We start from the raw sequence: 18,970 nt of genomic DNA on the forward strand, positions 1-18,970 counted from the left end.
ATGGATGGATGGATGGATGGATGAATGGATGGAGCAAGGGATGGATGGAGGGAGGGATGAATGGATGGAGGGAAGGATGGAGGGATGGAGGGAGAGATGGATGGATGGACGTAAAGGACATCTGTGAGCTGGACCTGCAGGAGACTCTCAGAAATAACTGAGAAGACATTTTCAGAGGGTCTGATTTTCAGGAAAAATCCCCTGGAGTTTTATGCTGTAATGTTGTTACAAAAAGGAATTATAATTTCATTTTGTATCACAGGTAAATGGCTAGGGACACTCTGATTTATACTTACGTGCTTTATGAAGCAGTGTGAGGGTAATAGAGAGCCAGCAGGGCAGGTGGGCAGGCTAAGAGAGAAGTAAGAGATGAGTCTGGAGAGGCAGACTGGGGCCAGATCTGGTAGGCTTTTTGAGCCTACTAAGCACATTTAGCTTGCAAAGTATCCATGGGGCTGTGAGGCAGGGGTGTGATGGGCTTAGATTCATACTTCAGAAAGCTCTCCCAGCTGCAGGGTGAAGAATGGGGTAGAAGGACAACCAGCTAGGGGACTATCAAAGTTATCTCAGATCAGAGATGCCTGGGGGACAGATGCTGAGTGACTTTCCCAAAGTCACACAGCTACTACGTGGCAGAGCTAAGATTTGAACCCAGGTGGTCTGGCTCTAGAACCAACACTCTGTAATAGCATAGGCCTGGCCATTAGGTGGCACCACCTGTCTTTCTTGATCAGCTCTTACCTCCAACTATCACCACACTCCCAGAGGACCACTAGGGAGAAAGAACAGGAAGCCCCACTGCATGGCTGCTGGGCCACAGGGGATGGTGGGATGTTGAGAGCCCAACAAACTTATCATGCAGGACTTGTGGTCGTGATAACCCCAAGAGGCAGCAAATTCCCCCATGCCCCAACCACCCAAGGAAATCCGTCTGCTCTATTTCCTTGCTCACATACTTGCCTCCAAGTGTCTCTGGAGTTGACTATACTTGCTATCTCCCCTTCTTCACCTCCCACTTTCCCTCAATCACCTCCATTCTGACTTCCACGACTATCATCATTATCACTACCACCATCACCACCATCATCATCACCTCCACCATTCTTACTACCATCACCATCACCACTCCCATCACCGCCTTCATCCTCGCCACCAGCACCACAAGCACAACTGTCCCCACCACTACCATCACCTGCACAACCACCTCTACCATCTTCACCACCAGCATCATTATTACCATCACCACCACCATCATTATTACCATCACCACCACCATCATTATTACCATCACCACCACCATCTCCACCACCTTCATCATCGTCATCTTTATCATCATCACCACCATCATTCTCACCACTGGAACTTCTCTTGATAAGAATACAACAACCTCTCTACTGCTCTGTCCCATGAATATTTTTCAGTCTTAATTCAATCTGGTCTCTTTCCTTTCCCTCCATGACAACATACTCTGCTCATTTCCCCCCATCTGTCTCGCCACTCCTGGCCTGTCTCCTCGACTTTCTGCTCCTCCACTCCCTGATTTTTAAATTACTTACCAGGGCCCTCTTCTCACTCTACTACCTCTCCCTACATGATTTCATCTAGTACTATGGCTATAATTACCATCTAGTGACTGGGGGAAAAGCCCTCTCTTTTGTGAACGAGACTATATATGTAAGGAATGTTGAAATCACAGTACCTCAAAATCAACCTATCCAAAACTTAATGCCATCTGTCCCCAAAAACATGCTTTTCCTCCAAGTTCCCTTTCTCTGTAGTTCTATATAGAAAAGATTGTGTTAACTTTGTTCACTGCTGTGCTGTAACACAGATCCTGTCACTAAATAATATTTGTCTTAATAAATATTTGTTGAAAGTGGGAAGGACTTAGATTTTTCTCCCAAATCCTGCAATTAGTTTGGATTTCCCCAAATAACCAAATAGTTTTATCACCCTCTACTGGGTCTACTTTGAGACTCTAGCTAGATCTGTTGAGTGTTATCTGTTAAGGGGGTAAAAATACCAACATTTGTGAAAAATGACTCGTCCAGTAACTTTAGATACCAACAGAGATACCCTAAATTCTGGCTTACCCAGCTCAAAACCACAGGGTTATTTAAGCTTTATTTTGACCCCAAAGTCACTAACCACTCCTCAGACAATGCTCTGTAACTAAAAGGCATTCCTTTCCTAGGGTCGACTGATTCTGTCACCCCAAAGGCAATCAACAGTAGCTATGAAAACCTACCACCAAAGAAGCATATGAAAACAAGTGCAGAAAACAAAAGGAACAAATAAAAAAGCAAAAATGCAGAACCATGGGTCTGATGGTGAAAGACAAGAACGAGTTCCCTTTTCTGACAGAAATTTCCTTAGTCAGCTAACCTATGTGTATCGATTCTCATAAGATTTCCTTGAGATAAGAAAAGTGGTCAGCAAAAAGCAATAAGGAGCTTCAAGAGCTGAGCGGCAAGGGTTACCTGCGTGCAGAAATGCGAGGGCCATCACTCCTTCCAGGTATGTGTGACCTTGGGAATGACTGTACCCTAACCTACCCGCTATCAGGAGCTACTCAGTTCAACAATTAGCTGTCTTTTCCTTCTCCTCTTTCTCGTGCTCTGCTTTAAACATTCTCTCTTTCCCCTTGGACTGTGGTTTCCTTCCTCACCACCCTGTTCAAACTGCGCTGTCAATATCCCTAAAATTTTCCTGATGGCTCCAATCCAAGAAGTTGTTCATCTTCATTTTCAAAGGTTTTGTTTTCTAATTAACATCCTCTTCTCCTTGATAATTCTGTGCTTTTTCTCTGCCTCTCTTGCCATTCTTTCCTTCCCCCTCCTTTTTCTCTGTCCTGTACCAAGAATATTAATATTATCCCCATCTTAGGGATGAGAAAACTGGGGCACAGAGTGATTGTAGTACCTGCTTGAGGTCACACAGCTTGTAAATGGCAGAGTCAAGATTCAAACCCAAGCCGCCTGGCTCCAGATCTTTGCCATAATGTTCCTCCCACAGAATTCTGCTCTGATCTCTTTTTCTGCTCCCTGTCCTAGAGGAAACTCTTGATCCCGTGGCTTCAATCGCCACCTTTGTGCAGATGGTTCCCCAACTCTGAAGTCCCATCCATCCTTCTGGCTCCAGATCAAATAACAATATCAATAGCCACAATATCAACCTTACATTTATTGAGCACATACTTTAGCCTGAAATTGTTTTACCTGCATTATTGTACAACACCTTCACATTACAGATGCAAAATAGCATCAAGGAGAGGTTGTAGGACTTGTTTAAATTCTCACAGCTGTTTAGTTGCAGAGGCAGATAGTAGATCATAAAGTCTATCAAAATAATATAAGCTTCTTGAAGGCAAATACCTCGTGCCCTCACCTTTGCAGCCTCTTCCATATCTTATATATAAGAGGTGTCTGATCTATATCTATGGAATCAAATTTAAGTGAGAGAATGTGCAATTTTTTAATATATCTCAATATATATATATATTTATACATCTATATATAAGTATATATACATATATATTTATACACCTATATATACATATATATGTATATATACATATATATATATCAATAAAGCTTAAACAAAATGTAAAAAAAGAGAAGCTCAAACAGATGTTTCCTGCTTTTTGGCAACTGGAGGCAGAGTCCTGGACACTTCTGGAATGGGGATTATTTGTGAATTCAGTTACCTGTGAACTCTCTGCCCACATCACTGGATGCAACAGGCAGTGTAACAGAATGAGCATCTGGCCAAGAATAAGAATAGGAGTCTAGTGCAAATAGAATGGTAACGGAGACAGCTAGCATTTATGGAGTGATTCCTGCCAGACATTGTGCTTCACGCATGCCCTTGTTTATGTCATCAGACCCAACCCCAGGTGGTAGGCAATGCTGTCACCATGTTTCATATAAGGAAACAAGTTAAACAATTTGCACAAATAGTGTCCAAGCCACTTGACCTCCAGGCACCTGTTTCATCATGGACAAAAAGAGTCAGTGGATGATTTTTAAAGTTTCTTAGCAGTCTGGGATTCAGGCATGCTCATGACTCTGGGGAAACCCTAATTTAAGATGCATGCACATATTACTGAGCACAGGGTTACTGGCTGGACTGGAAGGAGACCCTGAAGACTAGCCTTGAGGAAACATCGTGGTGCCCAGACTGCCTGAGCTTTAGGAAGTAGGAAATGCTTTTCAACCTTATATGTGTTACTAATGGGCTCTGTGAGCTATAGTCATCATTTGGGCAGGTGTATTAGTGCAACTTCTACAAATTAATTATTACACAAAAGTAGAGGTAGGGAAATTTAAATTCATTCAGAAATATGCCAGGGCCCTGCCATTAAGCAGTTCACAGCTCAGCTGAGAACATATTCATTGGACAAACAAAAATATTCAAAATGCTCCATGAATGCAGTTGCAAAACTGGTAATAACTGGCACCTTCTTTGATGAAGGATGGGAGCACGGAAGGATGAATAACAGCCGCCCAAAGATGTCAATATCCTCATCCCCTGGAACCTGTGAATATGTTACCATAAATGCATAGGGCAGGAAAGACTTCACCACTACCCTCTTAGGGTCTCTGGCTGAAAGTAAGAATTAAGCTGACATAAGACAAATTAGTAGGAGAGAAGCATACAACTTTTATTAAATTGAAACATGTACATGAGACTTCACAAGAGAATGAAGACCCAGGGAAATGACCAGAGCACAGAGTTTTTGTGCCTTTTCGACAAAGATATGATTTTGTGAAATGACAAGGCAAAGGGGTTTGGGCTAGGAATGGTGAATTGCGAGAAAGTGACTAGGAGGTCTGTGGGAGGGAAGCTGGAGGAAAACAAGGGCTATTTCACTGAGTGTGTTTGTACAGATCCATTTCAGTGTTCATTCCCAGTCTCTGGTGATAAGGACATTCTTTTCTTCCTGGCACATGGAGGGCATCTTTCTCAGGGGAAATTTTATGGCCTGATTTTAAGTAGGAAAAAGTAGGTCAGAAAGCGCTTCCTGCATGTGCTGTTTCTCAGGTGACTTCCACTCCAAATAACCAACACGCCAAAGCGGCATATTTGGGGGTGGCCTGTCGTGAGCAACTTCATGTGGTCAAAGGGACTTTACAGATATGGATTAAGCTAAGGATCTTGGTATGGGGAGATTATCCTGGATTATACAGGCAGGCTCATTATAATCATGAGGGTCCTTATAAGAGGGAGGCAGGACGCCAGGAAGGAAGGAAGGAAGGAAGGTGCTGCTGGCTCTGAGGATGGAGAGGAGACTGTAAGCACGGAATGTGGGTCACCTCTGACCGTTGGCAGTGGAAAGAAATGGATTCTCCCCTAGAGTGTCCAAAAGGAAGCAGTCCCGCCGACACTTTAATGTCAGCCCAGTGAGACTAACTTTGGATGTCTGGCTTACAGAACTTAGTTTTTAAGCCACTAAGTTCACGGTAATTTGTCAACAATCAGAAACTCATACAGGGAAATCCAAAAAGAGTTAGTACTGCCCTCCCTCCCACTCTTAAAGGGTCACCGCTAGCCCATAGGGTTTTGTCTTCCAAATCCTGCAATCAGTCTAGAATGCCCCCAAATCATCAAGTAACATATCACACCTCCTACTGGACTGTCACATCTGGGGAGCGACATCTACTGGAAGAAAAGGCACCCTTTCCTCAAGTCACTGTCACTGGAAACATGCCAATCTCAGCGGCAGCTCTTATGCATGCAGCTTGCGTGGGATTTCTGCAAGAGAGGTTGTGGGGGGTGGTAGGTTATCAGCAGGAACCCAGCACCTGAGTTTAATCTCAGCTCTGCCGCTGACTAGCTCTGGGAAATGGAGCAAGTACCTTAGCCCCTCGGTGCCTGTTTCCTTTTTTTTGTTTTTAAGATTTTATTTATTTATTTGACAGAGACACAGCGAGAGAGTGAACACAAGCAGGGGAGTGTGAGAGGGAGAAGCAGGCTTCCCGCCAAGCAGGGAGCCCGATGTGGGGCTCGATCCCAGGACCCTGGGATCATGACCTGAGCAGAAGGCAGACGCTTAACGACTGAGCCACCCAGGCGCCCTGTGCCTCCATTTCTTAATGTTCACAACTGGGATGATGCTAATAGCACTCACCTCCTAAAGTCGTTGCAAAGCTGAATTAAGTTCATGGGCCTGGTGCTTAGAATAACGCCTGGCATGTAGTAAGAGCTCTTTTCCCCTTAGATGTTGTAGAGGCCAGCCTTCGTATTTTGCCCAGCCCCCCACCAAGGAACTCCTCTCTCCAAGACATAGTATCTCTCTGCAAGGAAGGTTTCACTGGTGTGTTTATAGGCAGGATGGAGGACTGGTTGCATCATAGGGCATGCTGCGTTTTACTCCCCAAATTCCCATCTCCTCCAAATCTTGCTTCAGAGCGGCCAGTTGCCACATCTCCTGGGCTTCCCCAGGAAAGCCCCCCCGCCACACACACACACACACACACCATCTTGTCCAGACTCTCAGCCTCAGACTGTCTCTCAATCACCTGATCCCAGTCCTTCATGCGCAAGATCGAAGTTATCCCAGTCCCACCTAACTAGTCCATCCTGACTTACACCTATCACCCCACTTGATAAACAGAGACCCTTCTATTATCAGGACCCACTTTCTTTTTTTAATTTTAGCCATATTGAGGTATAATCTAGGCACAAAAAATCGCACACATTTAATGCATACATCTTGATAAGTTTTTATATATATGCATACACCATACATCCATAATACCATCATCACCACAATGAAGGTGCCAAGCATATCCATCACCTCCAAAAATTTCCCTCTGCGTGCGTGCGTGTGTGTGTGTGTGTGTGTTTGGTGAGAACACATAACATGAGATCTATTCTTTTAACATATCTTGACAACAACACCGTATTGTTAACTATAGGTACTAGGTTTTATGGCAGATCTCTAGAACTTACTCACCTTATATAACAAAAACTTTATACCCACTGAAAAGCAATTTCCCATTTCCCCCTCTCCCTAGCCCCTGCTAACCATCAATCTATTCTCTGCTTCCATGAGTTTGACTACTTAGATATTTCATGTAAGTGGAATTGTGCAGTATTTGTCCTTCTGTGTCTGACTTATTTCACTCATAATAATGTCTTCTAGTTTCATAGATGTTGCTACAAATTACAGGATTTCCTTATTTTTTAAGGCCAAATAATACTCCATTGTGTATATATACACCACATTTTCTTTATCCATTTATCTGCAGGACCCACTTTCTCAAGGGGTAACCAAAATTGCAAATAAGGTGACTGGTCACCAGAGCTAAATTTCAACCAGTGCACACTAGAAGAGCCACTGGGTGGTTGTTCGTATTGAAATATTCCCACACCATTTGTAAATAATCACTGCCCAAAACCAGCTCCCACCACACTCCTGCCAGCCCAGACCCTGCCCAGAGACTCCACCCACCTCCCCACAATTCAGCAGCTAAAATAACATCTGCTGCAACAGAGAAGGGTCTCCAGTGTCCACTCTGATTGGCCGATTCCTGCACCATACCAGCTGTTAATATTGTCCTTGCAAATGGCAAATAATTCTAGACATTAGTAGGTAATAAGGGAATGAAAAGAAGGTGAGGAGAAAACTAGCAATCAGAGTGTTGTCGGATTTCTCAGGAAAGGGAAAGAGAAGTCACCCATCCATCCAGTAGCTTCAGGTCTTTGCAGAAGCAGGAACATGGCTGCTGACCCCACCAGCAGCTGGGAAGGTTTGGGGAAGAGAAAATACCACTTTATCAACCAGGGTAGAGGCAGCCTGCATTTCCCAAGAAAACAAAAAAATACTTTCCTTCCAAGAAGCGTTTCTAGAATCTTGCCAGTCCTCCCTCAAGAGGAAGACTGATTCCTATCCACTTGAATCTTGTAACCAAGAGAATGTGGTGGAAATGGAGTTGCATGGTTTCCAGGGCTGGGTCTTAACAGGAGACGTAGACTTGTTGGCTGGGGCGCCCCTACTTAGAGCTCTGAACCACCATGGAGGCTGCATGCCTGAGGTCACCATGTTGGCAGGAAGGCCAAACTCCCCAAGTCTGAGGCTACATGAAGGGAGAGCAGCACAGAGCCAGTTCCCGGGTGCTCTAGCCCCAAACACTGCCTAACTACAACTGTATAAGGAACCCCAAACCAGACTCACCCAGCTGAGCCTTTTCCAGATTCCCAAAGCACAGAAACCACGAAAGATAAGGAAATGGTCGTTGCTGTTTTAAGCCATTTCATTTTGTGATAGTCTTTATGCAGTCATGGATAACTGATACACCGTCCTTGGAGACTTTCCTGGAATCTTTCCTCATTCAATTCATGTGTCTCCCTTCTGCTTCCCTGTTCCAGGGCTCTGTTTTCTGCTGAGTTTATCAGAAGTCGTGGATCATAAGAGCATAGGTAAGTGCCCAGTACCTGACTTCTCCACAGCCAGAGACCAGGAAGGGTGTAGACCAAGGGCACACCTGGGACCACTCACAGCCTCCAAGGGGCTAGAGCAAAGGGGCTTGTTCTGGGAGCAGAACTCAGGGATGCTTGCTCCTGTCATTCTTTTTAATTCATCATTTCATCAAATTTTAATGTATCTTTTTTTAAGTTTCATTTATTTAAGTAGTCTTGAACTTACAACCCCGAGATTAAGAGTCACGTGCTCTTCCGACTGAGTCAGCCAGGCGCCCCTTAATGTATCTTTTTATTTTACTGTCCTTTGTCTATTTGTTTGTTTTCAGTAACCACAATGTGTCCAATGTAGGAATAGAACAGTGACTAAAATACACAGCCTCACGAAGTGAGCATTCCAGCGGGGAGAGACAAAGCATGACAGTAACCATTCCATTCTGATCATAAGCGAGGCACCAAAAAAAAAAAAAAAAAAAATGAAGAAGATGACTTCAGGCTAACTTTAATCCCTCGGAGATCTCACTAGATTCTGATTCAGCAGGTCTAGTGTGGGGCCTGAGATTCTGTCTTTCTAGCCAACCTTCAGGGGACGCCTTCTGAGTAGCCAGATTGCCCACTGTGGCCCTATCAGGTTCCCAGCCCCCACTACCTATGAACACTGAAGTTCCCAGCTTTCTCCACTAGACCCATAGCTCGAGATCCTTCCTCAGCTCAGTTCATTCCCAAGAGGGCTCAAATTAAGATCTTTAGTGTCTCTCTGTCCAAATGAAGTTATACATAGGGTTACAAAGATAATGTGTACCCATATCAGAATATACCTCCCGTGGACCCCTACAAATTCAAATTTTTATAATCTTAGCTGATACTTATTAGGTGCCAGGCATTGCCCAACACACTTTATATGTATTAATTCACTTACTCTTCACAATAACCCAGTTTACAGATGAGGGTATTGAGGCACAGAGAGATTAAGACATTTGTGCAAAGACAGATGGCTGGTAAGTGGCAGAGTCAGAATCGAACCCAGGGTCTTAACCAATTCATTCCCCTTTTTATAAATTCTGCAATGATCTTGAGAATAGCACAATTTTATCACATTGAAATTTTTGTGTTAAAACTAATTTAACTGCCAACCTCGGTCTTTATCATGAAAACAAATCTCTTTTTTCTGTAACTTGGGTTTGGTATCTCTCATTTTTTAATGTACTGAGATCTCACAAGAGTAAAAGGGTGTAGACTTCCTGCTCCTCAAGAGGTCCTGGTCAGAGGCAAAAGTAAATGATAACAGGACATCTCTTGACCCCAGCGGATGTTTGCCCTGTTCCTCCTTCTCCCTGCAGCTCCCTGCAAATGCCCCCAGAATGCTGACTGTGTCAACGGCACTTACTGTACATGCAGACATGGATACACTTCTATGAATGGGAAGGAATTCTTCACATTTCCCTTGGCTACATGTGACGGTAAGGGATAATTTTCAAACCACCCAGAGGCGGGAGTGGAAGGGAGACAGCGTAGGGATCATGGGGAGGCAACTGCCAATAATGTGCACCGCTAAAAAAAAAATCTACGAACTCCACCCTCATCAAGAAAGAAATGCTTTCATGAAATCAGCATTTCCTCTTTATTTTTTTTAAGAGAGATAGCATGAGTGGAGGGTGGAGGTAGGGGCAGAGGGAGAGAGAGAACCCCAAGCAAGCTCCATGCCCAGCAGAGGCTCGATCTCACAACCCTGAGATCATGATCTGAGCTGAAACCAAGAGTACAATGCTTAACTGACTGAGCGACCCAACCGTCCCATCATTTCCCTTTATTTATTTGGAAGTCCTAATATACTTTTCCACCCCATTCATGGCTACCTTCTCTTAACTTCATAATCAAACATGTCTTTCTCTACTATTATTTTTTTAAACTCATCACTTATTCCCCCTTCCAAGATGCACTGTTTTCCCCATCATTTCATGTGAAGGGGATGAGAGTACCCTCACTGTGATGAGCACTGAGTAACATATAGAATTGTCGAATCACCATATTGCCCACCTGGAAATAATATAACACTGTATGTTAATTATACTAGCATTTTTTTAAAAAGATGTTTCATTTCACCCTCACTTCCCCTCCCCCAGTAAAGAGATGAGATCTTTAAAATACTGTAATTTCACCCCAACCCCATCTCCCCTGCCACATCCCCCATGATTTTAACTTTATCTCAAGGTTCACTGCTCACCCCTGCTTCCTCTTACCTTCATTTCCCCCTTTGTTGAGGTTTCTGTACTTCCTAGTTTCATACTTGTTAATTTGTTGTTTGTTTGGAGCACTTTCTCACATGCTTTCTTCAAACTGACCCACATAGCTAATGTCTCTCTCCATGAATGCATCATCTCGCGTTTCTTTGGCTCTAACGAGTAGGTTCAATCCTGCCTTGGTGGGGGACATTTTGTTCCATCCTCTTCTCCAAATGATCCATCAGTGAATATCCCAGTGATCACAGAACCAACTGTCTTCTGTTGAATCTCAGATCTGTACCTCTGAAACAAATAATGCAATATATGTTAAGAAAGAAAAAAAGAAGAAGAAGAATGTAGCAGGAGGGGAAGAATGAAGGGGGGGAAATCGGAGGAGGAGAAGAACCATGAGAGACAATGGACTCTGAAAAACAAACTGAGGGTTCTAGAGGGGAGGGGGTTGGGAGGATGGGTTAGCCTGGTGATGGGTATGGAGGAGGGCACGTTCTGCATGGAGCACTGGGTGTTATGCACAAACAATGAATCATGGAACACTATATCTAAAACTAATGATGTAATGTATGGGGATTAACATAACAATAAAAAAATTAAAAAGAAAAAAAAAAAAAAGAACCAACTGTCTTCAAGCTTACAGCGTTACAGACAAAACTTCCAACACCAGTCTGAGTCTCATCCCTTTGTAGTGACTTCTGTCTCAGGCTTAGGTTTCTTGCAGACGCCCCAGGAAGAACATCCTTGCTTTTCATTGGCTAGGGGTGCAACGTGAAAGCTGGAAGGAAGCTGGAGGGGAGAGTGCCTGGGAGATGGGAACGAGACGGCCTCCTCCAAAGAGAATGGTTGTTGAGCGGGCAACCGAGAGCATCTGCTCTGCTATATCACAATCTGAAAATTCCCAACTTCATATTTGCCATACCAGATTGGGAAATCACACATCTTCACTACCCACCTGACATTTGTAGAGGGGCTCAGGACTGGAGACACATTGACTTAATCAAGATATTCTAACTCAATTAGTTAATCTAGCAAGTGTATTACTCTGCTTGGGCTGCTATGACAAAACACCACAGACCGGGTGGCTTAAACAACAGAAATTTATTTTCTCCACAGTTCTGGAAGCTGGGAAGCCCAAGGTCAAGGTTCTGGCAGTTCCACTTTCTCAGGAGGCCTCTCTTCCTGGCTTGAAGATTCCTGTCTTCTTGCTCTATCTTCACATGGTCTTTCCTCACTCTGTTCACACAGTGGTCAGGCAGGTAGAGAAGCTCTCTTGTCTCTTCTACAGACACTAATCCTAACAGATCAAGGCCCCATTCTTATTACCTCATTTAACCTCAGTTACATCCTTAGAGGCCCCATTTCCAAATACAGCCACACTGGGAGTTAGGGTTTCAACACGTTGAATTGATGGGACGTACATACAGTTCATAACAGCAGACATAGTCAGTTTCCCACTTATATGCTCTCAGCACTTGCCATTCTTTTGCATACCAAGTCTAAGGCTCTCTCTGGGTACTGGAGACCACTCAGTTCATGCTCAGGACAGGTGGAAGTACTGGAGAGTTAACTATCCCTGCAAGCGCTTCTCTGCCAATGAATGTGAAGATTTGGCAGATAAAAGCATTGTCAATAATGGCCAAATTATGGAAAGAGCCCAAACGTCCATCAACTGTGAATGGATAAAGAAGATGTGAGATATACACACACACACACACACACACACACACACACACACACACACAATGGAATATTACTCAGCCATCAAAAAGAATGAAATCTTGCCATTTGCAATGACATGGATGGAGCTAGAATGTATTATGCTAAGCAAAATAAGTCAGTCAGAGAAAGACAAATACCATATGATTTCCCCCATGTGGAATTTAAGAAACAAAACAGAGGAGCATAGGGGAAGGGGGAAAAAAAGAGAGAGGGAGGCACACCATAAGAGACTCTTAACTGCAGAGAACAAATTGAGGGTTGCTGGAGGATAGGTGGGTGGGGGATGGGCTAGATGGGTGATGGGGATTGAGGAGGACATTTGTTGTAATGAGCACTGGGTGTTGTATGTAACTGATGAATCACTAAATACTATTCCCAAAACTAATATTACACTATGGGTTAACCAACTACAATGTAAATAAAAACTTAAAAGAAAAAAAGATTTGGCAGATAAATACCCCAGCCCCCTCACCCCTCAGGGAGTCACTCTGCAGCGTGTGCTCTACACTGCCTCCCAGAGGGTCCCAGAGGAATCGAGTCCCAATTGCCCACAATGGAAACTTCCCTCTTTACTTTCTGTCTGGCTTTCCCTGTCTCATTTCACCACTTCCCTTCCAGTGTTTTCTGGGGTCACCTCCCACATAAAGTACTTGAACATGAATTCCTGTCTCAGTGTCTGCTTCTCAGAGAATCCAACCAAAGTCAAAGAGGAAAGGGAAGAACAAAGACAACCCACTACCTTAACTGAGTTGTCCTGGAAAGTCAGGACAGATTGGGTGGAGAGGGTATAGCCTCTGGCACATATTACATGTTCCATAGATCTCTGTCAAATTAATGGCCAAATTGCTCTTTTGTGTTCCAGATATTGATGAATGTAAACCACCCATTAGTATATATTGTGGAGCAAATGCTGCATGTCAGAATGTTGATGGAGGTTTCCACTGTCGCTGTAATCCTGGATACAAACTCCTCTCTGGGGGTACTCAATTCCAGATTTCCAGTGAAAACACTTGTCAAAGTAAGGAAATTCTTGTCTTCTTGTCTCCCTTCTTATTTTTCATTGAGGCTAATGCCAGAAAATATATATATATTTGTGTGTGTGTGTGTGTGTGTGTGCGTGTGTGTGTGTGTGTGTGTGTGGTGAAGCTAGTACATGTTTCCATTTTCTGGAGGTAAATGGATGATGGAAAGAGGAGACAAAAGGAAAGAAGGAAGTTTAGAGAAATAATGAGGTTAATAAGACAAGTGGACTTTGGAAATGCGGGTGAAAATGTGCTGACTGAGACAGGATTTTTTGAATTGCAAAGAGGAGCACACTCAGGCTAACTTAAACAGAAAAGATGAGTTTATGATAAGGATGCATGGATATGTCTTGGAACTCAAGAACAAGAACACAGCAGAGCTTCTGGAATGAACTGAAACAGAGACTTCACGCTATCAAGACACCCCAGGCTCTGAAGCTCTTTGGGTCTACTCCTTTCTTCTTTTTCATTGCAAAATGACTTTCTCTGCCTTCTTAGCCCACAGGACAGGAAATATGGCCACGAACAAGTCCAAATTTTACCATTGTTAATGATCAAACCACCAAAGAGAGATCAACTGACTCTCTTTTGGACCTAATTGTAAATACTTTGGAAATGTACCAATTAGTCCAGTTTGAGTTATATGCCCACCCTTGGATCTGTGTCCAGGGGGAGGCACCATCTTGTATAGGCATGAACACTCTCTTGGAAGCCACATAGACAGGGAAATCTATGCACAAGAAATATGGGAGATGTAACTGGGAGACACAAGGGGAAGATGGTGGGGTAGGAACATCCTGAGCTCACCTCCTCCCTTGAACACACCAAGGCTGCAACTACATATAGAGCAACTCTCTCTGAGAGTGACATGAAGACTAGCAGAGCATCTCTTCCACAGCTAAAGATAGAGATAAAGCCACATCAAGAAGGGTAGGAGAAGCAAAGAGATGGTCAGGTCAGGAACCAAAACCCCCAGTAGGGCAACAACAAGCTGGAATGTTACAAGTGCAAAGGTTCTCCCTGAGCAGCAAGGAGTTCAAGCTCTCACTCACCTGGGGACCTGCACCAGGAAGGCAAGCCCCCATATTGTCTGGCTTTGAAAATCAATAGGTCATATCTATCAATAATTACTTTAAATCTAAATGCTCCAATCAAAAGACATAAGGTAGTTGAATGGATTAAAAAAAAGATCCATCTATATGCTGCCTACAAGAGACTTACTTCAGACCTAAACACATACACAGATTGAAAGTGAGGGGATGGACAAAGGTATTCAAGCAAATGTAAACAAACAAGCAAACAAAAAGCTAGGGTAGTGATACTTATATGAGACAAAATAAACTTTGAAACAAAGACTGTCATTACATAATGATAAAGGGATCAATCCAACAAGAGGATATAACAATTGCAAATATCTATGTACCCAACATAGGAGCATCTAAATATATAAGGCAAATTTTAACAGACATAAAGGGAGAAATTGACAGTAATACAATAATAGTTGGGCACTTTATTTTTTTTAAGATTTTTTTATTTATTCATTCGAGACACGGAGATACAGAGAGAGAACATGAGCAGGGGGAGAAACAGAGGGAGGGGAAGAAGCAGGCCCCCCGCTGAGCAGGGAGCCCAATGCGGGGCTCGATCCCAGGACCCTGGGATCATAACCCAAGCCAAAGGCAGATGCTTAACCATCTGAGTCACCCAGCTGCCCCATAGTTGGGCTGGGTGATGGACATTGGGGAGGGTATGTACTATGGTGAGCGCTGTCAATTGCATTAAGACTGATGAATCACAGACCTGTACCTCTGAAACAAATAATACATTATATGTTAATAAAAAAATAAAATATAATGTTTTAAGTGGTTAAACTTGCAAAAAAAAAAAAAGGATATGAGTTCAAAAGAAAGAAAAGGACAAACAAAAACCAGACTCTTGGGGTGCCTGGGTGGCTCAGTTGGTTAAGCGGCTGCCTTCAGCTCAGGTCGTGATCCCAGGGTCCTGAGATCGAGGTCCACATCAGGCTCCCTGCTCAGGGGAGAGCCTGCTTCTCCCTCTCCCTCTGCCCGCTGCTCTGCCTACTTGTGCCCTCTCTCTCTGTGTCAAATAAATACATAAAGTCTTTAAAAAAAAAAAAAAAAACAGACTCTTAACTATAGAGAACAAACCAGTGGTTGCCAGAGGGGAGGTGAGTGAGGGGATGGGTGGAATAGGTGATGAGGATGAAGAGTACACTTATCCTGATGAGCACTAAGTAATGTACAGAATTGTTGAATCACTATATTGGACACCTGAAACTAATAGAATACTGTGTGTTAATGATACTGGAATTTTAAAATTAATAAATAAAAAATTTTAAAATAAAAAAATAGAGTATGAGTTCAGCCCCTCTTTTCACCTTCCTGTCCACTTCTCCACCCTTTTACTCTCGGTTCCAACAAAAACTTCCCTTGATGTTTTTTTTTTACAGAAACCACTTCCTCAGCAACAACCAAAGGCATGAAGGATGTGAACAGAAGCCCAGTCCTTGAACCCAGCCAGGTAACAAATATTTACAAACCCCAAAATTAGCAGGTGGATGTGGATACTATATATTATATGTCCACTATACACTGTATATCATCTGTGTATCATAAATGTGTGATATGTCATATATATTATATATTACATGTTATGGCATGTGCTATATGTTAATATAATAGTTTTTAATTATAGTATAATAGAAATTAATTATAACACAATAGTACAATGTTACATATAATTTATATTATGTATAACTGAAATATATAAATATACCACTATTTATCACTATATGTATATTGCTATATATCTCACAGTAGAGATAGAGTGTGTATGTACATATGGATATGTGTGTGTGTGTGCACGCACACACATGCACGCATGTGTGTATACTGCCCCCTAAAGATAGGATCGATCCCAGACCAAGAAAGACAGACTAAGTGAAACTGTATTAGGGTATGCTGAGCTGCTACAACAAAGAGGCCCAAATATCCAACAGCTTTAAAAAGATGGATCTTTATTACTTTCTGAGTTAACGGTCCAGGCTGGTGAAAGGACTCTGCTCCATGAGGCCATTAAGGGTACTCACATTCTTCCCATACTGCTGCTCCACCATCCCCTGGCACCTTGTCCTCAATGACATGACCAAAACTGGGTTGCTGCAATGTGGTATTTGTACCAGTGGATAGAGGGGAGATGAGTCCAGGGCAATTTGCCTAGAGCACAAAGTGAAGGGGGAGAGTGGAGAAAAGGGATACATCTACTCACTTGATTATATGCTAATGAAGTTGTGATAATTTCCTTGGAGATCTGTCTTAAAGCAACAACCCAGAAGTCTAAGGTATCATGGCAAAACCTAGCTGCAAGGGAAGCTGGGACAACGTGGTCTGTATATGGGGAACATGGTCCAGGAAAAATTTTAAGGAATTCATTCAATTAGTAAAAGGAAGGGGGAGGGGAATGGATATTGTAGGCAGTTACAAAAGACAGACCAAGAAAGTGCCTGTTAAAACAGAGGAGCATAGAGGAAGGGAGGGAAAAATAGAATGGGACAAAATCAGAGAGGGAGATAAACCATAAGAGACTCTTAACCATAGGAAACAAACTGAAGGTTGCTGGAGGGGTGGGGGCTGGGAGGATGTGGTAACTGGGTGATGATCATTAAGGACGGCATGTGATGTAATGAGCACTGGGTGTTGTATGCAACTGATGAATCACTAAATTCTACCTCTGAAACTAATAATACACTATATGTTAATTAACTGAATTTAAATAAAATTGAATTAAATTTAAAAAAAAAAGAAAGTGCCTGTTAGGTAGTAATCACTTAGTGTCTGTAAACTGACTCTGAATGTTAACAGAGAGAATGACCCATGTCTCCAAGAACCTAAAGTCTAGCAGAATGGGCTCATCCCTTCCTCTCCCTACTCCCCACCCTCACCCTGCTCTACTCCAAAGGGACCATTCACATCTTGCCCTCCAAGCTCCAGGCCTCCAAGTACATGCTGTTCTCTCTGCCTGCAACTCTGTTCCCAGTTCCTCACCTGGCTGGCTTCCTTCTACCCTTCTCTGCTCAAGACTCAATTCAGGTTTCACATCCCCCTGGATGACCTCCCTAAACCCTTCCATATGAGTTTATATCATGTTCTTCCCCATGTTCTTCTGTGGAGGTTAGAAGTGTAGACAGCGGTTCAAATCACAGCACCACAGTGACAAGTAACATGGGCAAAATGACACAACCCTCTGTATTAGTCAGGGTTCTCCAGAGAAACAGAACCAATAAGAGACATAGATAAAAAAGATCTGTTATAAAGAATCCATTCATGCAATTATGGAGGCTGACATGTCCCAAGTTCTGCAGTGAACAAGCTAGAGATCTAGAAGAACCAATGGTGTCATTCCAGTTCAACTCCAGAGACCTGAGACCATGGAGAGCTGATGTTTCAGGCAAGCCTGAACAAAAACAAAAAACAAAAAAACAGTGTCCCAGCTTAAGGCACTCAATCAGTCAGGCATTCAGGCAGGAGATAATTCCCTCTTACTCAGACATCTTGTTCTGTTCAGGCCCTCCACTGACTGGATGAGGCCCACTAAAATTGGGAAGGGCAATCTGCTTTACTCCATCTACCCATTCAAATGTTCATTTCATCCAGAAACACTCTCACAGACACACCCAGAATCATGCTTGACCAAATATATCTGGGTACCCACTGGCCCAGCCAAGCTGACACATAAAATTAACCATCACCCTCTGCAAGATTGATTTACTCATCCGTAAGATGGGGGTCATCATGGCACCTACCTCCTTGGAAGGATGGGAAGGTTAGATGAAATACTATATGTAGAGTACTTAGCACAGTGCCTGGTCCAGAGTACACCTGCCATCCAGGTTATCCATTGTTACCTCTGGTGAACTCAACATTTCCATGATGTGTCATCACCACCTAGAGAGTGAGCTTCTTGAGGGCAGGAATCAGCCCAAGCCCACACTGGGAGTTCAACAAGTGTTCATGGAAGTCATGAACAAATAATCATGTAATTAACAGGAACATTTCATTATGAAGTTTCATTGCCCATTTCCTCAAAAATTTAAACATAGTATTCCCATATGACCCAGCAATTCCACTCCTAAGAATATACCCAAGAGAACTGAAAGCAGAGACTCAAACAGATACCTGCACGCCCATGTTCCTAGCAGCACTATTCATGGTAGCCAAAAGGAAGAAAGAGATCAGTTGTCCATCAATAGATGAATGGATTTGTTTTAAAGTAGTATATCCATACAGTGGAATATTATTCAGTCATAAAAAGGAATAAAGTTCTGATTCATGTTACAACATGGATAAACCTTGAAACCATCATGCTGGGTGCAAGAAACCAGACACAAAGGTCACACAGTGTAGGATTCCATTTCTATGACACGTCCAGAACAGGCAAATCCACAGAAACAGAAAGCAGATTAGTGGTTGCCAGAGCCCAGGAGAAGGGAAAATGGGAAGTGATTACTTAATGGGTTTTATCTCAGGATGATGAAAATGTTCTGGAACT

At 43.0% G+C, this 18,970-nt stretch overlaps 1 protein-coding gene across 1 annotated transcript in view; it reads left to right on the forward strand.

The window, feature by feature from the left end:
- The first annotated feature begins 2,377 nt into the window (after positions 1-2,377).
- Positions 2,378-18,970, forward strand: part of ADGRE3 (adhesion G protein-coupled receptor E3) — a 39,187-nt gene continuing 22,594 nt past the window's right edge. Inside the window, exons 1-5 of the mRNA XM_036066532.2 lie at positions 2,378-2,517; positions 8,374-8,424; positions 9,765-9,884; positions 13,243-13,398; positions 15,873-15,943. Coding sequence (XP_035922425.2) covers positions 2,493-2,517; positions 8,374-8,424; positions 9,765-9,884; positions 13,243-13,398; positions 15,873-15,943 — 423 coding nt within the window. The 5' untranslated portion in view covers positions 2,378-2,492. The remainder of the gene's footprint in view (positions 2,518-8,373; positions 8,425-9,764; positions 9,885-13,242; positions 13,399-15,872; positions 15,944-18,970) is intronic.

Source organism: Halichoerus grypus, chromosome 1 (genome assembly GCF_964656455.1).
Source record: "Halichoerus grypus chromosome 1, mHalGry1.hap1.1, whole genome shotgun sequence".
In the NCBI taxonomy this organism is placed as follows: domain Eukaryota; kingdom Metazoa; phylum Chordata; class Mammalia; order Carnivora; family Phocidae; genus Halichoerus; species Halichoerus grypus.